Here is a 22931-nt window from a genome sequence, read left to right on the forward strand (position 1 = left end):
GAAAGCTTCAGTATTTTGAAAATTCCAGTCTTAGTAGTTTGCATTTGACTTTAGCTTAATATGCCAAACACAGCAATCTAAATGTGGTACTTCTTTTTAAAAACAAGATTACTTTTCTAACTTGGTGGTTTGAGGCAACCCTCAGTAGTGTTTGAATTGCCATTTGAGATATGAAGCAATAATGTATTTCATGTTTCATTGCTTGCAGAGGAGGAAGAAGCTGTGCCTCAGGAATTTGACTTCATCCCCCAAAACATCTGATGCTTATCTTGCATGTGAAGTTTTGTAAAATATATGGATATATATATGAAATATATTTAATGTAGCTATCAAATTTTATATTAAAATGTGTATCACATGTACAATTTTTTATTTATTTATAAGCACATACGTACAAATGCAAACAACGTTTTCTTTTTTTTTTTTTTTTCAGGGGATATAATTTTCAATGCTCACTATCCTGACCTGCCACCAGATTTTATCTTTGGAGAGGATGCTGAATTTTTGCCAGATCCTTCTGCCTTGCATGTAAGTACTTCACTGTTTGAGAACCTTATACCATGCAAAGAGACTTGGCTTTTTTAAAATAGCTTCAGCAGTAGGAATTTTCTAACAATGCAGAATAAAGAAAAAAACCCCACCTTTTATCTCATTGTTATTTGAGTATAAACACTTTGTCTTCTAAGGTAATTTAAAGTTGAATCCATAAATGTGGGGAGTTTTTGAATATTTTAATCAAGATGACATTTACAATAACTATTCAGAGTATCTTTAAAAAGATGTCTATTTAATATTTGACCATCTTAAAAAATCTGTGTCATCAGAAAGGATTGATCAATTGTGTCTTTAAAAAGCACTTCGAAAGTAGCATAATTTTGTGTAGTGATGTTGATTTCTGTTTTCCTGTGAGGAGGGATAGAGCCAGGTTGTATGTTGTTGGAACCACTGCATCAAAGAAAGGTAGCTGCTCGTATGTGTTAGTGTTACCATAAAGACAAAGAAATGCCTTTCTAAAAGGTGCGAGGGTCAAAAATTAGCCATAAAATATTTTTACAGTCTTATTACTATGGAAAAGAAATACCACAACCTGAAACCAAGCATTTTGTTGCCTATTCAAAATTAGCCTCAAGTAGTAAAGCCTTGTTTGAAGAATCATAGGATCACAGTCTGGTTTGGGTTGGAAGGGACCTTAAAGCTCATGCAGTTGCAACCCTCCTGCCATGAGCAGGGACACCTTCCACTAGACAAGGTTGCTCAAAGCCCCGTCCAGCCTGGCCTAAAAAGAAGCTATGTATGCTTTTAAAATACCTCTCCATCTCAGAAGTTACTAAAGCCATATTAAGATATTTTGAAACCCTTTTACTCTTTTTTTTTTATTTTCTCTTTTACTCTGCCGCTCTCTTGGGCTCTATTCTGCTGCCTTTGCAGATCTGAAGCCTTGTTTCTGGGTTGACAGTATCGTTTGTCAATAGGATTTGGATACATTGTATTTTTTTCAGTAAGTGTGGGGTGCTTGTAGTTATGGTGCAGAGTTGGTGGCTGTGTCAGAAAAGTATGCCTTTGCCAGAGAGCTCTACTGTAATTCCTGCTTGGTCACTTCCTTTAAATTTTCAGTGTTTATTAGAAGTTGACCAAAAATCAATTGACACTTTAAATATTTCATTTTATAGGCTGTCTGTAAGGGTATACGGGAGTCACTGGAATAAACATGCACCTGGGAAGTGCTCCTTAATTGAAGTTCTCCTGGTGTAGGGCTTTGTTAGACTCTTTGCATAGTCCTCTACCTCAGCCTCTTGTGCTTTATGGACATGTCTCCAGAGCTCCCCAAAGCAAATCAGAGGCTGTCATGCTGTGTTTTTCACAATCTTGCAACTTCCTGACAAGTATTCATACTAACAACCACTTTCTGCAGTTGATGTTAAAGGAAGAGGAGCACTTTTTAATGTACTGAAAAACTGAAATTAATAACAAATAGAAAATGAGGTATTAAATAAAGATAATTTGGGGCATCTTGCAGAAATGCCATTCAGATGGAGAAGCTTGCTGAGAGTGATACAGTGCCATATTTCTCATGTGGAAAGAAGTCATTAGCACTTGTGATCCATAGGGAAGGCTGCAAGGATAAAAACTTCTTTAGTTTTCTTTCTTTCTTTCTTACATTGTTCATTAATGATGATGCTTTTGGGAGTGTTGCTTTTCTTCTGCCTAAACAAACAGATAGAACAGATTTCCCTTCCTCTTTGTTGGATAGCGTCTTGAAGAGCCATTCGCTCCTTGATAGATGATGATATATGAACCAGCCTATTTTAAAATTAATTAAAAACAAACCAAAAAAGAAATCAGCAAGTCAACAGCATTCCTTTGGTCATTATGCCTTACTGTAGTATTCACTATGTAAATGTAACCTTTTTTGTTAAGGTTCTTGGTCATTCTTTTGCAGTCCATCCTGGTGTTATCGAAGGGCATTATCTCCACCTTGCAGCTGTGGTCTGTAGGGAGTATTTTTGCTTTTGCATTCACCTTTTACTGTTCAACACAATTTGCAGAGTTTTTCTTCAGAATGTTACATTAACAATTATGCTAAATATTTGAATGAGTTCCTTTTTTTTTCTCCCAAATCTCAGAGCTGTTTAATGAAGATAATTTTAATTGAATTCTAAGATATTAGCAGGATTCTTTTATGTGTTACAATATCTTTCTATTAAATATAAGTAAAAATAGATTAGCATATTGAATGTAATTTAATGCTCTTAATCTTGAGCAATCTTCAGATGCTTTTGATGCAACAGTTCCTGGCAAGCAAAACAGAGTCTACCATGCACAAAAGCATGTAGATGGTATTAAATGAGCAGCACAGTCTCTAAGTAAGTAATATGTGCAGCTGGATCTGTGGGAATTCTGACATTGAGCCTTCCTGTGCTGCTGTCATCTGCCTGAGTGTCTTGTTTTCCAAGCAGAAGTCATCACACGCTGTTATGTGGCTTGAGTCAGGCATTATGCTTAGCTTGAAATGAGAACCAGGTACTCCAGATTCCTCAAGCTTATGTGGCTCTAATAGAGGCTGTCAGAGCTCCCTGAAGACATTTGAATGGCTGTGCTGCAGATTGCTTCAGTCGCTCCTTCAGTTTCCATGGCCATGGGCAGACCTTCGAGTTAGGTTTTCACCAGGCGTGGTAACAGGTGTTCAGTAAGCAGCTTATAGGCAGACAGCTAAAACGAGATTCCAGAAATACTGCATTTTAAAGAGTAGATGCTGTAGGTGAAGACTTCATACTATGGTTTGTTTTTGTTGGGTTTTTTCCTGAAGAATTCCTAAATGGTTGGGACAGTGTATCAGCAGTGGGGTGATACATTGAACACTCCTTTTTTTGTAAGCAGAGCTAATCAACTGCTTTGTTAAATTGGTATTGCAATTGCAGAATCAAGTTGAAAATGCTCATTGAAACTCAGCTTTGCTTCTGTCTTGCACAAATATTATAATATAAGTCACTTCAGTTTGAAACTCATGTTGAGTCTCAAGTTTAGCACTGCAGAATATATGCTCGATTACATGCTTTACCAGAAGTACTTACCCTGCTGGTCGCAGGGTCTGATTGTGTGCATTCTGATCTTATTCTAGAATGATGTAGACATCGAGGAACAATTTAACAGAGGGACAACTGTTCCTTTTATTTTGGGTTGGGTTTTTTTTTTTTTGAATACAGTTTTAATGACAGTCAGAGGGCTAAATTCGTCAGGTTGATGATGCTATTCATGCTAGAAATAAACTTTATTTTTTATTTTCATTAAAAATGTCCTCAACTATCACATGCATTTGATACTTCTGTATTGTATGCATAAATAAGATCAGCTTCTCAGAATGTAAATAAAAAACTTCTTCCCTGCCCTAGTGTTTATTCATTTTGGATGACAAGTATTAAAAATGTATTTTAAAAACAACCTATGATTCACTCAGTTCTGATTAAAAATTCAGTTGGCACAAAACAAGATTAGTGATTGTGTACGGATGAGATTAATTTGGAGCTCATTACAATGACGCCAGTTTGAGTAACAAGAATTGTTTGTTATGTTAGCCTAGTTGATTGTTAATGTGAGCCAGTTAATAACTGAAGTGCTTATGCAAAATGTTAACCCCGTTTTTCCAATGATTTTGAAGTATATTCTGTTTGGCAAAGAGGAGACAATAGCAATATATGCAAGCTAACTGTCAGTTTAAGGATTTGGGTTTCTTAGCATCCTAATTCAGGTCTCAGCTAGTCTCTCCAGAATTATTCTGCCCACCCATTGATATCAGAAAGGCTCCATTAGCCTTATTGGGGATGGAGGCAAGAGGACATTAGCATTTCCTGAAGCCTAGTAAGTGCAGAATGGGGTCCTTGTGGGATAGTATATATGGGAATACTTAGTGTTAGTGGCATGCATTGGCGTGGGAGAGGAAGGAGGGCATTGCCATCACAGAACTTCAGAGAATGGACCACAGCAGTTCTCATGCCAGTATGTAGTACTGGGAAGATTGTTTCCCTTTGTCTAATTGTTATTACTGAGTACACATTTCAGTCACTGTGGAGTTGATTCAGCTAATTGTGCTCATTGAGTGAATTGGCTGTCATACTCTGTATCTTGTGTAGAACAATATTTAAGTTCTTGTATTTGTAGTTATTAGACTCCATATTTATCATTTGGCTATATGATGACTGTCATGAAGGCTATATTGCTTTCTGTGGCTGTGTTCAAAATCTTAATCATTATTACTGTCAACTTGGTGATTTAGCTTTTAATGAGCAGTGTAGATATCCTTTAAATATCTCCCTCTTCCGTAATTGTTCTTCATTTACTATCAGGTGCATGAGACATGTTTAACAGCATCAATTGTTCCTGTGCTCACAGTAACTACAAAAAAGCCCAAACGCCCCTTATGTTAGCTAATGCCATTTGAACTATTTTGTTCTAAAAAGTCTGTCTGTTGTATTATTGGCAAAGACGCAGGCGTTACGTGTTCTAGTGTGAAAGCCTCACGTAAGAGCAATGAGCACGATTGTTTTCAGAATATGACATTAAACTTTAAAGTCACGACAGTGAGTTCTCTTTGCCTGGGAAATGTGTGGGTAAGTTCAAACTATTTTGGCATTACTGTCTCTTCTGCTTGCTTTATTTGGGATGGCAGCAGCAGATTTCATTCTTGGACCTCTAAACCTATTACATTTATACTGAAAGCCTTAAATTACTTTGTTTTCAGTTGAACTTGGGGAATTTAAGTGAAACAGAATGCAGGATTGGATCCTGCATTTTATTAGATTTTTTTTTTTCTTATTTTAAATTTCTTTATATTCACATTTTTTTGTGTTCACTTTTTAGTCATGTCCTGGCATTCTATGTCAAGATGTGTTTTGATGATTTATAATCCAGTGCTATTTGCTATTTAATTTTCTAAAACAAATGTGAATTCTGAAAACAGTTTATTTCTGTCCTTCTATATTGATCCTACCCATTTATATGTACTGGAGTTGTATCTGTGCATATATACACACATACATATGATAAATGCATATGGTCGCTGAGGTTTGTGTGGTATGGATAGGCAGCGGTAACAAAATCACATTTTATACCATCAGAAGAGTAATTTAATTCAGGAACTTTCCCAGCAGAAGGACCTTTTGGCCAGTATTGTTGGCTTTTATGGTATACATTTTTCTCCATGTTTTCAAACAATAGAGATGTGCCATTACAACATCACTCTTTAAGCCTGTCCTGAAAGAATCTGATTTTGGATGTATTTTGGTCTGGATTTCATGTCTGGGCTCCGTGCAGTTCCCCCAGGGAATTCTCTTTTTTTTTTTTCCTGGACCCAGCTAGCAAGGGGTGTCGTAAACCAAGCACAGATTTTCTGCCTTTTATTTTTGCTGTGCTTGTACTGGGTTTAAAATGAGAAATCCCCAAAAGAGGATTCTGGCTGGGAATCCTCTCCTGGGGTGGCCTGGCCAGCTTGACTACAACCTGTGTGAGGGCAGAATTCAGGAGGTCCTTCTGAGAAGCCATACAGTGCCGAGAGTGAGGGTTAGGATTGTCTGTGTAGCTGTGTGGTACGGTTCAGCAGAAAGAATTCAAGAGGATGACAGAAAACAAGGTTTTCCTATCTTCTTTCCATCTCCTCTTCCTTCAAGGCCCTTCTATATTGGAAATTACTCCTTTTTCTCCTTGTTTTAGTCTTCTGAATTTCTCTTCTAACTTTTCCATTTTATTTGTCCTCTTTGTCCAGAAATGTTAATATTTATAGGGCTGAGAGGGAGTTAGCTACATTGTATTACTTTGTGATTTTCTATTCATCTAAATCATTGTATATATTTACCTCACTTTCGTTTTCCAAACTTTCAGCATTTCCTAGCACAGTTTGCAAAACTTGGCTTTCTGTCTCAAAGTGTAAGCAGAAGAGAATATGCTGAGGTCAGAAGTTCTGCTTTAGTTAATCACAGCATTTTGGCTGGACTTTTCACCTAGCAAATCCAGAAACTGGAAAAAATGTCCACAGTTTGATATTACTTAATTTTGTGGGAAGAAAATACCTGATAAGCCAGATAGTTTTGCCTTTCTTGTTCAAATCGTGCTAGCATAGAATGTAAAATCAATCCCACTAGTTCTGTGAAGGGCTCAGTGGGGAAACATTCCATTTTGTGGCACAAGCTTTTCTGATAATGCAATTCCTCCCTAGAATGTGGAAAATCTAGAATATTAGCTCTTAAAATATAGTATTTCAGTCCAGGAAATACTAGTTTCAGGAGAAGATTAGCAGTGCATGTGGATCATTTGACTGAAGGATGGCAAAGTGGGAGAAAATATTTCTGTGCCATACTAATGTGCATGTGATGGGAGACTTAATCATTGTACACTAGAAAAATAGGGGAAAAAAGACATTTAATGACTTTCCATTCATGGTCTGTATTATTTAAAAAAAAATAAAAAGTTTATTTTCATTTGTCACAGGAGTTTGACCATCTTTTTCAAGGTCATACAGTTGGACCAGAATATCAGATGCTTCATCTTAATGTAAAGGCTGAAAAAGATGCTTAGGCCTACATTTCTTTCAAGTTATGTCTGTTTAGCTTATACCTGAGCCCAGAGAACTGGCCTCCTGAGTTTCTGGATTCTCTCTTGAATTCATGTTGAATTAATCTTGATTACTCAATGAATTAGCTAATTTCTTAGGTGGGCAACAGCTGCTACTGAGCTTAAGTTGCTTCTCTAGTGTAAAATTGAGTAGCAGAGCCTGAAGACCTGGTAAGTGGAGAAGGGACACTTACATAGGTAGGTATTAGTCTTAGCTGAGAGCTGCAGTATGAGCACTGGCAAAATCATCACTCATCTCTTAATTACTAGAGTTCTTGCATGGCAAGAGGGATCATGGGCTCACCTTTGCTCTTCTCTGACTCCTGGAGACTGGAAGGCAAGTGGTGGGACATGCTTGCTTCTAATTCTGGGTGTGAGAGAGCTGAGCAGGCTGTCAGTGAGCTGGTGTACAAGCTGAAGCTTAGGCTGTGCCTAAACTTATACTCTCTATACAGTCAAAGATCTGTTAGGTAGCTTTGCCAATATACTTTCTTTTTATGCTTTTCAGCAAGGTACCCTTGCAAGACCGAAATCTGAATGCATTTCAAACTTGTTTGTTTGTTTGTTTCTTAACCCCTTTTATTTAATTTTGTGCTTTATTTAATTTACTTGTCCAGTTAGATACTCTGTATTTCCATCTTTCTGGTGTTCCTTCCAATTCTCCAGGATTTTTGCCTGTGTTTATGTGCAAACTCCTTAACTTTAAGAGCGCTAGGCAATCCATCTCATTATGGCACTTACTTCAGATGTTTTCAGATTTCCTCTGGAAGCCCATTTCAACATTTGATGGTCCTCCAGTCCACTTACTCTGTAGGCAGTGATAATATCCCATCAGAGATAGTCAGTCTGTATTAGTGCCTTGTATTAACGTATCTTGCATTAAGGATAAGTGAAATCTGCCAACATGAACAAGAGAAAAATTTAAGTTGTGAACTGTGTGGCTAAGTTAGATAACCAACTGGGGGGGGGGAGAAGAGGGGGGGTGAGGGAATGCCCTCAAATATTTTTTAAGGGATAGCTGAAATCACTGAATCTGCAATTATTCTTGTAGGCAATGACCCTGTTGGGTCTGTGACTTGCTTCCTCCCAACATCAGTTGCTTATGTTTCTCAGTATTTTCACAAGGGCAACTCACAGTCTACAAAGACAAAGCAAAAGCTGCTCTTTTGTCTTTTTTTTATCAGTTTTTGGAGACTTTGACCACTTTCAGAGACTTTTCACCACTTCTCATTTAAGGAGCTATGCATAGCAACTCTTCCACTGCCTGTTTTAAAGGCATCTAAATCTCGTGCTGTCTATCACTGTGATATAATCTCTGTGTATTACTGTTATTCCTTTTCTGTAAGAACACTTAAAGGGATTTCTAGACTTTGTGAGGATAGTTTTAGAAAGCACTTGGAGGAAACTGTGGAACTTGCTCAGATTTTCTCAGTGTATTACACTGCCATTATTAACACTGTGAATGTCTCTCTCCAGCAAGGCTTTTGTTTTGTGGCCAGTCAGGTTGATCTAGTAATGCCCTAGTCTCCTTCACTGTCTCTTCCCCTTATATTCAATAGGCATCAGTTTTTCCTTCAAGAAGCACAACTTTCTCTGTTATGACTAATGGTTGCCTGAGGAAGCAACAGGATTGAGCAAAGAAAAGGCTCTTCGGGCAGATGGTGTCATGTTGGAGTGAAATTGTGATAAGAGTGAAAGACTTGCTATTTGAAAAGGGGCTCTTGAGGTAAAGCGTTAACATTGAGACAGTGGTCTGAAGAGTTGGAGCCTGTTCACACTACCATCAGTGCATGACAAGTAATTCTTTAGGTAGAAGATGCACGTGCATATGTCTTGTGTTGAAATGAATCTTGTCTTCATGCTTTGTTCCTTTTACTTGCCATGTCTAGTTAAATATGTATGCCTCCGGTAATAGACTCCCAAGGGGGAAAAATGTTGTGTACTCACATGGATTAACTAATGATTAGTTCATTGGATTCCCTATCCGAGGAATTATGTGTGCTGAGGGAATTAAGAAATTCGTTCTTGGAACAGATAAAGGTGCCATCTGCTTTCCAAGAGAGGTGTGCTGGGAGGTCTGGAAAGGAGCAAAACTTGCTCTAATCCCTTAGCAAAGTAGGACAAGAAATTCTTCTACATGCCAAGTCTTTAGGAGATTAATTAGATAGTATTGTACTCTCTCTCTTTTGATAGTAGGCAGTTGTAGCTTTTAAGGGTCTGATTAATCTATAAGAGAGCTCTGTGGGAGAAACAGGCAGACTTTTTTCAGGAAGAGTGCACAACTTAAAAATGCTCTCCTGGGCTTAGCTTCACGGGTTCTGCATCTCCAGAGCACCTTTGACAAAGATCAGCTTTCTCTTAACTGCTCCTACAGCAGGGCATAGGAGTAATCTGTAGTAACCTTTGGAAGTTGAGTTCGCTCCTTTTTGCCTCTCCTTTTTGAGAGAAAGTGATGCACATATCCTAGGTGAATACAGAAGTGTTCTCTATGTGTCAGATTTCCTGGAGTTTATTTTAGAGTTGCTTTTGGTATGGGATCATTAATGGAGAATCACACTGTGTGGTCAGTGGAAGAAAAGAGGGAAGATAATTTTATGCAAAATGTAAGGTGCTTTTCCAAAAGCAGAACTCATTTCCCCATGTATGTTGTTTTCCTGCTCTGTATTTTCATGCTAATTTAAGGCCTTCAGGTATTTGAGATTTGAGCTAAGCATTTATAAGCTATTGTAATTTCTGCATCCAGTTTTCACAGCCCCTCACTAAAACTAAAAAATAAAGTAAATTTTGACTATCCCAAGCTTTGTTTTATGCAAGCTTTTTATCTGTTATACACAAGAGCTAGTAGAGCACACAAGATCTGTAAGTTCTTTGGTTGTATTTGCCAGGACAGAAGTGCTCCTGAGTTGAACTGTTTGTACGAAATGTTAAGTTTTGATGTTTGCTTGTGCCCAAAAATGATCATTTTAAGCAGATGACTCCAGAAAGTTGTTCCAGTGGTGCTTTGGGGGAGGGGGATATGAAGAACCTGTGAAAATAAGATGACAAGTAGATGGCATGTAGGTTTACAGTGATTGATTTGAAGCTACAGCCTGTAGGATGTTTAAGTGCTGGCTGCTAAGAAACTGAAGCCTTTGAAGTTGTTCTAACACTCCAGCCCTGCAAATACTGTGAAAAATATCTGTTGATAGAAAGATGTGAGCATATGGCAGATAATTATCCTGTGCCTTTCTCTGTGAGCAATTTTCCCATGGTGGCCCATGAAGACTATAGCAAAGCAGGGACTGAAACCAGGTATCCCAGTTTCTAGACTAATGCTGTGCCCACTGGACCTCTGTGTATCTCCTCTCTATTTATATGGAGCATAAGTGCTGATATCACAGTGTGATCTTTTTTATTTCAGGTAGAAAATTCCTTTGGTACTGATTTTAAGCCACTGCAGAGTGCAAGCTGTGTGCACGTGGTGTGCAGAGATATAAACAAAATGCAAATCTGTACTTGCATTATTCTTTATGGTAATTCTGCATGAAAGATGCTATAGAGATGCATTACCACTGTTGCAGGCTTGGGAGGTTTTGTTTACCGACATTTTCTCGTGAAAGTTAATTTCTTGCTTAGAAATATAAAAGTACACTAACTTAAAATAAGATCTTGGTGTTGTTTCCTGTAGTATAGCCAGGAAAAACAGTTACAATCTGTCTTCTTTAAAATCACATTCCTGGAAGATATTCTGGCAACCTGGATATTTAAACACATTTCAAAGAAAAACAACTTGAGATCAATTAGAAATTGTTATCGTATTTTCTTTCTGATAGCGTAGAATTATACTTCACTGCAGACATTGCCTGGAGTTATGAAATAGCCAATAACCTGTGAAGGAGGCTATGAATTAGCTGCTTATGGAACAGGAGGTGCATTATGTTCTAAAAAAGGAGGAATAGGTAATCACAGACACTGAGTAGTTTGCCTAGGTTCTCGATTAGTTTTTTGGAAGGATAAAGGAAAGACTGCAAAGCACAAAATGTTCCAGAACAAAATTTAAATGTGGTTTCTTTGCCAAAAGTTGAGTAGTATGGCTACTTTGGAAAGCTGAAGTCTGCATGTTTTTACTGGTGGGCCTGAGAAGCTGCTTTGTGGGGGGGTTTCACTTGCCTCACCTCTAAGAAGATCTCACTAAAACTGATACTGTCTGGCTGCACATTTTCTTTGTCTCTTCTTGAAATCCAGTTGGTGTCACTGCTAGTCATTTAAATGAGCTACTGTTGAAATGGCTTAGATCGCGCTCTCTGGGTGGCCTTACAATATCTTTACTCTGCCTCTTTATACACACTTTCAGTGTATTAATTTTCTGAAAACCTTGGTCGTGTCTTATGGTCCAAAAACCTTTCCCTATCAAACTGCTCTCCTTTCAGGAGACAGGATCAAGAGCCAGGGAATTTGAAGATTGACTTTGCACCCCAACCAAATCTATGGGGTTATACTTCTTAGTGAAAATTAATGTTCTTTGGTGAGCTTGTTTAAATTGGTATCTGGCAGATCTTCAGAACAGGTCTCCTGAATCACTTTGTATTTCTCCAATGTAGACATACTTTAATGGATGCCTATTGTCTACTAGTTTTTGTATAATAACTGAATATTATTTTTATATTGCCACACAGCATGAGGTGGAGGGCAAAGTTAATGGACGTACATGCTATTGGTTAATTACTTTAAGGTCTAGAGTTTTCATTTTCTCAAAGACCTTTTCCTGAAACTTAGACCAATAAATAAAAAAGTTAGCAATTGCCAGGGAAGCCTCTGCCACAAAAGAATATTCAGCTTCCTTATGTTGAATTGCTTACTCACAGATAGGTAAATAGTTATTGGCCATCTTCTGTATGACAGTAGCTACAACTTGTGGGCAACGATGCTTTGTCATATGGAAGTTCTTGTTCCATTACATTTTGAATTTATTCCCTAATAGGGAAGATGGGGATTAGCTGGTTGTCACTGGTGAGTTTACTGGGCTTTTGTAATAAAAGAAAATACATAATCATCTTGTGATGCTACTGCACTGTACAACATATGGTTTATAATATATATATACATACCAAAATACATAGTCATCTTCTGATGTAGTATAACCAACCTGAAAGCCAATTAAAAGGTTGAAATTAAGATCTGAAGTGTGGAGTTGCTCCTATTGTGTTGGAGATTATGATGAGACATGGGACCAGTGTCTAGACAGAAGAGAACGGTTTAATTGAGCCTCCATGCATGTGCTCGGAAATGACAGGCAAGTTCTTCCATGATAAGCTGAAAAAATGATAACATTAAAAATGGTCGTAACCAGTCTGAGATGTGAATATAAGCCTTCACGTGAGACAAGCATGAATGCAGATCTAGTTGAAGATGCACAGTTTGAGTTGATTCATACTTGTATATTGTTGTACAGTGGGCCACTTTCAGTCTAGCTGGCTAACTTAAGAGTAGCTTGGAGAGTTTGCACTGCAGAGTTCACTTAAAGATATCTATTGGCAAACAAGACAAGGAGTTGGATCCAAGTCTGGATTTCTTTATTTTAAGTGCTTTAGTGATTGCTCTGTAAAATTTGATTAACTCTCTGGAAAGTCTGCAGAAATCTCATTTCAAATTAGAAAAGATTTATTGAGTGAAATATCTAACTTAATACCCCAGTCAGTATGCTCATTTTTTTTAATACAAAATTCATTTAAATTGGAATTTTATAGTAATTTCAGATAAAAAAACCCCTGTCTTTTTAGCATGCATGAGATTCTGGTAAAATGATGTGGATGTATAAATTTTGTCAGGGACAAAATTGAAGGTCATGGTGAGAAGAGCAGAAGGAGATTTTGACAGAAGCCACAGAAAGCAACAAGTCTTCTGCTGTATACATATTTGCTGATTATTTCTTTAATTAGATTTTTCGTACCTGCCAGGCTTCAGCAGTCTGGCTGCAGAAAATGAGGTTATGTTTATTCCAGGGTTTTTCGGAAACCTCATAATTTTGAAGTTGCATTCAGAGCATAATTCTTATGCAAGATTTGAGTTTTATGGCAAAACTTGGATCCATGGAACACAAATACTGGAAGCTTGCTTTGTTCTTCTAATGCTTTAAGTATTTTAAAATACTATTTCTTAAAAAGCTGTATTGGCTAGAGTTGGAATACAGCCTTCAGGCAAACAATCAACATAAACGCACAGGCTACCCTTCTTTTTGCTTCAAAGCCTTTCGTTTAAGGTTTTGCTGAATATAATGCTGTATTGATAAATAAAATTTTATTTTGAAGATCCTTTATCTCTAAAGAAGGAGGTCATTTTACTGTGGCAGGGTCACCACTCTCACTGACTGAAGTGACAAATCCTTATGTGTTCTCAGAAGAATCATTATAATGCTGAAATTGTAGCAATTAAAACATTCTACAAGGGATCAACGTGGTAAACATCAAATTCTGTTTTAGTTAGGTTTCAACAGTATATGTTACAGGTAGTTGCTTACTTTGTCTTTGATTTCAAAAATAGAAGAAAGATTAAAGAAGGTACAGTTTGAAACTGAGAGCACCATGTAGCACGGATTTTGACATACTGTTGAAATTGGATCACAATAAAATGGTTTTAAAGTATTTTCAGGTGAATGAAGCTAGTGGTGAGGGCAAATAAGCAACACGTACATATGTAAAAATTTTTTCATACATAAATGTGTCACTGTATTCAGAAAGGTTTGTGTTAAAATTTATATGATTGGATCTTCTGTAAAGAACAGCACTTCTGCTCAGTTAACAAAATGGGCAGAAATGTGATGACTGCCAAATAAGCACTACAGTAATGTAATTCAAAAGTTTAAAATTAATGTTTATTTAAATCAGAATTTGTGTTACAGTAAATTTGTTTAACCATTGTATATTTACTCTTTCATCGGTGAGAATCTGTTGTAATTGATGTATGCACTGGGTGGGTAGTTGAGTTTTTCTCTAGGTGATTTTTTTTTTATAACCAGTTTGTACTTGGTTTGAATCTTTAGTTACTGAATAAAAGGCATTTAGAAAGGATCCTACAGTCAAATAGTTCATTTTAATTCCTGTAGCTTTAAGGCAATACAGCATAAACACTGTTTTCATACAGTGTTCTTGAATTCTTTGAAGAGAGCAATACTCTAGTTCCATGCTGGACAGACGACAATGGATTTCCTCTTGCTCTTTTTTTTGTTCTGTAGTGTAATGTTATTTAAAAAACAAAAGGTTCAGTCGCATTTAGGTCAGTTATTAAAATATTGCTGGTCATTTCCTTTGACAGAACATTTCTATTGTGTTATACCAATGACATTAGGAGGAAAGGTTATTCCCACTTGTCTGGCTGATATCAATACATACTGGCATATTACATCCTCTGGCTTTCTGGAAATGCTTTATTTCAGCAGCAGCTTGGGAACAGGAAATTTAAGGTTATATGCTGTCTGGTTTCAGACTGCGTGATACAAAGTGTGTTTCCTAGAAGACACTGTCTACCTGACAAATTTTGTAGAATTGGATAAGCTTAAATGGGTCAAGTTGGGATTAGATTTTTACCAGCTGTAGGTGGCAGACAAGGTAGAACAAGGCTTTTAGTCTCTCTGTAGTGTGTTTTTGAGGAACTTACATGAATCGCATTAGTATCTCAGCCATTCAACAGTTACTTCAGAATGTAGTTTACTTTTTAAGATGTGGCAGTGATAATATTCTCATTTTATAGGTGTTCTTACTGTCTAGAAGGAAAAAAAACCAACCCAAACCAGTGCTTCTGTTTCCAGCCATCATCAAATGTAAAGTCTGTGACATTGTGGTAGCTTTTAAGTACAGAGGTTTAAGGAGTACAGTTTATTCCTGTAACTGTTCATTCATCCATGTAAAACAAAGCAAATTGTGATCAGCAGTTGTGTCCTGTTGTGTTTTTTAAGCTGAGCCTGTTGGTCTTGGTTGAGTCTGTAAACTATGTAAACATCAGGTCTTTTTCAAACCTGTACTCGGAGGCAAGTGTTCCCCTAAGTGCTCCATCCACATTCTAAGATCATAACCTTTTCTTTTCTGCAAATCAAGAATCAATTCTGAAGAATGGGAACACCACCTTCCAAAACTCTTGTTTCCCCCAACAATTTTCACGTGACAGAAATGTATGGTTTTCATCATAATCACAGAAATAAGCGATGAGTAGACAGTTAATGCAGCACTGCCAGCCATAGTCATTCAAAAATTATGAATCTTGTTGCTGAAAGTCATGACCTGGTTTTCTTCCAAAGCATGATACAAACTCTGCATTTAATATTATGGATTAACTTTGTCACAAAACTTCCACATGCATACGTGCCTTTTGTATCAGTATGGAAGGGGGAGTGCTTGTCTTTCTATTGCTGTAGACAATTTTGGCCTCTGTTTTTTTCTAATTCAACAGAATTTAGCTTCTTGGAATCCTTCAAACCCTGAATGTCTCCTCCTTGTTGTGAAAGAGCTTGTGCAGCAGTATCACCAATTTCAGTGCAGCCGATTACGTGAGAGCTCTCGTCTCATGTTTGAATATCAGACTTTACTTGAAGAGCCCCAGTATGGAGAAAACATGGAAATCTACGCTGGCAAGAAAAACAACTGGGTAAGCTATAAAGAATACTTCTGCCAAAATGCTTTTAGTGATACTTTCATTTTAATAAATACAGCTCTTACCTTGCAAAACTTGAGTTGTTTCTGTGAATCTCCATGCTTTACATTTCCAATGGAGAAAACTTCTATTTGATTTCAGCTCATTTTCTATATTCCTGTTTTGTACATTGCTGTCATGCCACTACCTTGATTGAACCAGATTTCTAAGTGAGTAACTGTTTATTAACCTGGTGTTAGTTCATCTGAGTTATAGATGAAAACTATGAAAGCTGTTGAACAGCCTGTGCAGTATTTACAGGGCACAGTATAGTGTTATTTGGAAGTTTGAATTAGCTCTGAAGATTTGAGAGGCAGAATAACAGTGTTGGTATGATGCCCTGCCCTAACGAGCAGCAGTAGGATGTATTAAGGTGTGGTGCCGTATTACAACTGAATTGCTGCAGCTGCCTATGTCCCTCTGGCATTTGTTTACGCTGAGATGAGTTGTTTCAGGAACCTAAACTGGAGAGGAAAAAAAGAAAACCCAAACAACTAAATTTCTGCAGAAGGACAGGAGGAGGCGAGACGGGGTTAGAGCAGTGACCTTGTAAGGCCATGTCTTCATACAACAGTTAGACATTAAACGGGCTTATCTGTTTCCTGAAGTTGTATCCTTTGCCTAGGAAATGTGCCGTGCTGCATAGAAATGCTCCACATGTACCATCTCATACTCCTAAAATGAGGCTGTTGGCAATGTAGACATTTTGGTTTGTGGGCGATTTGATTTTTTAAAATTTTTTTTAAATGGATCTCTGCCACAGAGTAAGCTTTGCAAAAATTAGGTTTTTTGCATTGGTAATATATATATTTATCATGGGAAGTTTGGGGTAAGATATATCAGGAAATACCCAATTGTGTTTATGCTGAACACGTCCCCCTCTTACTTTCATCAATAACATACTCTCAGCATATACTGGCCTTCAGAAGCAGCATCTTCTGAAATATATGCAGCCTGAAAATCGATGAAAATTCAGCATTCCTGTTACCAGGGCCTGAAATTCAGCTTTATGTCACTTTAATCATCCTTAAGTTACAGGTGACACAAGGATGTTTACAACTTGCAGTACTGTTTTTGTATTCTTAGAGAAGTCACATAGGCTTTTTTATTTTAAGCCAAGTAAAATTTTCTTTATCAGAGAATTTCAGATCTCTTATGTTCATAGATCAGAATATTTCATTAATTTGTTCTTAAATGTTAATCTCTATAGCTCGCATCACAAACAACTTGCCACATGTGTAAATACCATCAGATTGGTTTATTGAAATGCAGAAGACTTTCTGAACTGTATTGAGATTTTATCACAATTTTTGGCAGCTGCCAAAATTCTGCTCAAGATTGTAGAATACTATGGGTGTTTTCCTTTTTTTATAGGAAAGCAGTATCTACTCAAGCTTGTAAGTCTTTCCTCAGTCTTTGGCGACTGAATAAACAATTTTATTTATTTATTTTTTTTTACTTGAAATGCTGTCTTAGTTAAAAATATTCGCATAAAATAAATCTTAAATACATTTTGGGGTAAATCCTTTTAATCACTGCAGAGCTATTTGAGGTTTCTGTAGCATGTGCTTTGTTTTCAAAGTTTGTATTCTCTATCAAGGAGACACTGAGAGCCTTGTTTGGAGATTCTATAAACCTGGTATAAACAAGCTTCTGTCGTGTATATGAGTGTCCTAAAACTCTAAACTATGACACTAACTTGTGTTCTCCTTCCTGTCCTTTACAACTGTCTTGTTAGTCTTAATTATCAGCGCAATAGGAGTGTTTATCTGAACAACAAGAGATAAACTGCATGTTATCGCCTCTTCCTAGAAGTCACTGAAATTCATGTTATTGCCATCTCTCAGGGATCAATAGTAGCTCACTAGACTTAAGATGTTATCATCTACGAACAAACCTTGCACAGTGTTATGAAAGCAATCATCATAAGTGCATGAGTTAAAAAGCTTTGAAAAGGAGGCCTGAATTCAGTGCTGTGTCCCAAAATGGAACAGAAATTTTCTCTTATACATTTATTCCAGAATCTTCAATTTCCTGAAGTGATCTCCAAGATCAGATATGACAAATAGACAAACCATTATCTAGCTCAGCAGCTTCATGTTGGCTGAGTACTGACGGATACAGATGCCCGTTAACTCTCTAATCTCTCAGTGCTGTGACCAAAAATTCATCTGACTCGACCTGATGGCTGTGACCAGGTGGTTGGGTTTGGGTAGGCGAGTACCATGGACAGGGACTGCTCCCTGCTCCTCCAGAACACTTTCGGAAGTAATGCTCTGTAAAATAATCATGATTGAATGACACAAAGATCTAGTGTGCAAGTCCTTATTTTCTTCCATGTCTTGGAGCAGCTGATGTTTGGCTCAGAGGCCATTCAGTGGCAATCTCAGACTCAGCGTTTTACGAGAAATAACTTTCTGGATTTTATGGCAAATGTGCTATGGCATTTTTTGGAAGCTAAGTTCAGACAAGAAGCAGTGTCTATAATATCCATTTCACTCTGAATAAAAAGCAAATGCCCTGACTGTCATCAGAGCAGTCTTTGTGTTATACATGCACAAGAAGGCAGTGATTTTTCTGCATGCATAAATAATACAGCATCAGAAAGTTGGCATCTATCCTCACCAGTAGTGTCATCAGGAAAGGTTTCAGAGTCTGGCTTTAATATATGTTCACTTTTGCGTGGTTTATATGTTCAGGAAACAGTGCAGTAGCACATATGTGTTACTGTGGGAGAACGGATGCTGCATATTCATACACCTTTGATTTGTCCCCTTGCCTGTTAAAATGAAGTACTGTGTTTTAAAAATTGTATGTCAACATGTAACTAAGTAGGGTATGTGTGCAAAATAGGGCAGTGTTAAAACTGAAAAAAGTTTTGCTACCTTGTGTCAAGATATCCAAATTTTTCTGTACTTAACTGCATACAGTTAATGTTTAACGCTTTTTGTATGGCTAATTCAACATGACAAATGTAACTGCTGTATGGCTATTTTATTGAATTAAAAAATAGAGATGAACAAAAAATTAATATGGAGGAAATCAGGCGGGCATTTGTTTTTCAAAAAGAGCCATCTTCATTGCTTCATAACCAGGTGGACAAAGTCTGGTTTTCGGGAAGTGTATGAAACAGAAAGGAAATCCTTTCCACTTCCTTTGCATACGCGTTATACATAAAAAAAGAGCAATGTGTAGGGGATGTTTGGCAAATTCTTAGTAAATGGTTGTCTAGGTGTTAAGAGTCACATAATTCTGAAAACAAATGATATAAAACCTTCTACTTCAGTTCTTTCTTCTATGTTTATTCAGAGGACGCTTGTGGTACATTGTCACACTAGTCATTGCAAATTCACTTGTGAAGATGCCTTTATCTTATGTATATGCTCTTTTAAATTTGTCAGGTTTTTAGCTTTGTTTTCAGACTGTTTGCACGTCTTGCCAGGCCTTTGTCTGGAAATGAGTACAGCCAAGATACATCTCTATTTAGGGCCTAACAAACTATAGTCTGATTTTTGTCATGCACATTGTTGTATTCTGACTACTTTTTGCTGTTGACTTACTGGCAATGATGTTTTATGGTTTTTAAGGTGTTTTCTTATAACATCTATGAAATCTGTAAATTATTTTCTTCCTCTTCAGTAATTCCGGTGAGAAATGTTCTAAATCTAAACCCTTCTGTTTGATATGAGCGCTCACACATTTTTCTAGTTAATATTTCATACTCGGAGCGTTCAGTTTGTGGTTCTGTCTTAGACACCAGGTCTCATTAGTGTTACCTTTTTTCCACAGACTGGAGAATTCTCAGCTCGCTTCCTCTTGAAGTTGCCTGTAGACTTCAGTAACATTCCCACATACCTTCTCAAGGTAAAGTTAATGTCTAAGTTCAGAGTATTTGTGAGAGAGTATGAGTTATTGAAATATTCTTAGCAAGAATTTTGACTTTCCTGCCCTCCTCCTTTCCAAGGCTGTGAGAGATCACCATTTCTAAACCTGGTAGGTTTATGTTTTGGAAAGGTGATGTTAGGACATACTGTTGTTTTACATGCTGTTTTACCAAGTAGTAGATATACACCTATCACTCTAAATGACCTTGCAGGATTTGGGTTGTTTTAGATGATGTCCAATGCAAATGTTCTGGGTTTTCAGACAATATGGTAAGTAGCGAACTCTTGACCCTCATATCCAAGGTATTATCTTGGGGAACAAATTTAAATATTTCCAAATAAACTCTTTTATGAGTCTATGGAATTTCATGTTATGTAAGTGTTGGTTTTTTTAATGAGCAGTCCAATTGTACCAGTAGGCTTAATAATAGAAGGAGAAAAGCAAACTAAAAATGCCGTTTCTTAACAGGGAGGGAGAGCAAATACTAATGACAAGAATTAAGAGGTTTGATGATTACTTTGTTTCTGAACAGTACTTTGATCAGATACTTTAGAAAGTAGTACTATAGAGTATTGATTTGAGTTAGGAAAAGGTATTTCTTTCTTTGCTAAGAGGAAAAAAAACAAAACCAAACCAAACAAAAAAAAAAAGGAAACAAACAAAAAAACAACCACAAAATGAACTTGTGACAAACTACCAACATGGAATAATTTGAAATGAGTGGTCTTTGCAGCAGGAGGACAGTCATTCTTTCAAGCCATTGCTGTGGAGGCCTGATGTAAAGTGTGTGTTGTTATGTTCAGAGAATGCGGTGAAAGATCTAGGTTTTCACTGTTACCATTACTGTCAGAATGAAGTACTGGAACTTCTACTGCAGACAAGGTTTGAGTCACCTGATGTTACCAACACCCATCTTTCCTTTAAACTGCATGTCTGCCTCTTAATCATCTTTTTACTTTTAAATAAAAGAAGGGAAGAACTGCTACCTAATGTTTAGTAACTAACATGTTGAGGTGGAAATGTTAGCGTGGATCTCATTACCTCCTCTTTATCTTATTGTTAGAACAGTCTTCAACTATTGTTAGATCACAGTTGCAGTGTCTCCAAATAAGATGTCTCAAGCTAAGAACCATGAAAATAAAGGCAGACGCAACTCTAATCTGACTGAATTTTTTGGCTGTAGTCTGAGATCAGTATCCTGTGATCTCTTTACTTTCTGTAGACTCCTGTTTGAGTAGTGAGCTGCTTCTAACTTCCCAAAAGCATCCAGGTATTTTCAGTTTGCTCTATGTTCATGGTAGCAGCCCTTCTCCCAGCTGCTGTCTTTAATCAGGACTTTCTCTTCTCACTTGATGGGAATGTTTCCAGTCAGATGTAACATCGTTGGTGAAGGCCTTTTCAGGAAGGATGGTGTTGAGAAACAGGGTGCAGCAGCAGATCACCTGGACTGCAGGATAGCTGTGATTTGCTTCTGAAAAGCTGTGGTAAAAAGGAGACTAAGAACATCTAATGCAAACTAAGGAGTTCTGGCAAGAGCAGACAGCAAGTGCCTTATTTTCCAGGAACAATTTTAAATTGGTCAGGAATTTCAGGAGAAGTACATACCCAGTATGGTTAAAAACTTCAGTCACAGGACTGTCTTATACCTCTGTTCAGCTTCTGGGGAAACTGCGTAACTTGGAGGTTGGAAGATGGTGTATGAATTAATGTAAGTAACATGTAAGAACCCTGTGATAGAAACAGATTCTACTTTTGATTGTAAAGAGTAATGTTTTACTGCATGACAGCATACTCCTCCTTAATGTGATTCCCTATCATCTTCATTGAGTATCTTCCACCTTGTCTAAACAGAGTTGGTACACTGTGGATAAACTGTCAGTGCTCCACAACTACTTCGTGGAACGTTGCTCACCCTAAGTACTGAATGATTCATTAGTCTGAGGGAAAATGTGTATTTATTTTGCATGCATATATAGATGGTGTGATGTGAAGAGCCATGCACAGAAGGTAGCAGAATCAGTTTCCCAGACTACCTTTATTTTCACATTTCTAAAACCTTAATGTCTAAGATTTGGGGTTTAAATTTAATGTATTTTTGTATCTAATAGCCTTATAACATCTGATCCTTCTTGATGGGCAATGTACTGATGAAATCCTTAGCTTTCTTACACAGACTTCTCTATGCAAGCTGATATGTTAACTGTCTGTGGTAGGAAAGTGATATGTGGTCTGAATGAGAATCCACAGGAGAAGAAATATAGTTTTATTTCAGTAGTGTTTGATGGCAGCAGAAGAATGGTTTGACTCAGGCTCCAGCGTGGATTATGACAGTGTGTACTCTGTAGCAGGCATGGATCTTTTACCCCTGCTGCCTTTAGCTCCTTGTATTCTGACATTATCAGCTATACAAATGTCATCTCTTAAGACAACAATATAAAGGCAGGTAGAGTTGGAAGTACTCTGTTGTGATTGAAATAATTCTTCTCCGACTACTCCAAATTTACAAAGCTGTTTAAAAGAAAAAATAAATTTAAGCTGTTCATGTCTATTACTTTTTTTTTTTCCTCATAAGACTTTTGACATAAATAGATCTTTGATTTGTTGCAATAAAATAGGCTTTGATTTTCCATCGTGTCTGCCAGTTGGCTTCAGTGCTACCTGCTGGATTATGGTACATGATAGAACATCTATTGATTGATGCAGTGGAAATAATTGCTAATATATTACCCCGAAAGGTGGAGGAGGAGTCAGTAATTGAAGACTGTTAGTGTATTAACAGTTTAATGTTTAACTGCAGAATTTAATGTGTTTGAATTATGTTCTAGTCTGTAGCCAGCCTTACAGCTTCTCTGTAACAATTTGCAAAGTTCAAACCTGTGTTATGCTTTCTCTGCTATCTTCTTTTTGATGTTTAATTAATACCACTTGTATTAAAATCTGGTGAAATATTTAAAGACCATTATTTTTGCCGCATCAATCACTCCTAGTACCCTAATGATTTCTAACACTCTTCTGAAATTTTTATTGATGTCAGTAGGTAAACACAAGTGTGACTGTAAAGCCTTGTATAGTAAGCCAATATTCAGGTTTGAGGATGTAAGCTGTTAGGACAGTCTGTAGTGTTACAAAATGTTTGGAGTTGTTGAGAATACACTCCAGAATCAGAAAATCTTACTCTGTCGAATTTATACTGATGGTGGTGAGAGTATTCTTCTTTCCCTATGAAGAATAACAATTTAAAGGCATAGCACAAGTGGAGGGGCAGATTTAACTAGGTCATTTTA

The 22931-nt window shown here is 37.1% G+C and overlaps 1 protein-coding gene across 2 annotated transcripts in view; it reads left to right on the forward strand.

The window, feature by feature from the left end:
• The window catches only part of BABAM2 (BRISC and BRCA1 A complex member 2), a 165075-nt gene that overhangs the window by 29366 nt on the left and 112778 nt on the right, over positions 1-22931 (forward strand). For both annotated transcript variants that reach the window (XM_030499067.1, XM_030499068.1), the window contains 3 exons: positions 434-528; positions 15523-15717; positions 19552-19626. In XM_030499067.1, the coding sequence (XP_030354927.1) occupies positions 434-528; positions 15523-15717; positions 19552-19626 (365 nt within the window). The remainder of the gene's footprint in view (positions 1-433; positions 529-15522; positions 15718-19551; positions 19627-22931) is intronic.

Source organism: Strigops habroptila, chromosome 10, assembly GCF_004027225.2.
Source record: "Strigops habroptila isolate Jane chromosome 10, bStrHab1.2.pri, whole genome shotgun sequence".
In the NCBI taxonomy this organism is placed as follows: domain Eukaryota; kingdom Metazoa; phylum Chordata; class Aves; order Psittaciformes; family Psittacidae; genus Strigops; species Strigops habroptila.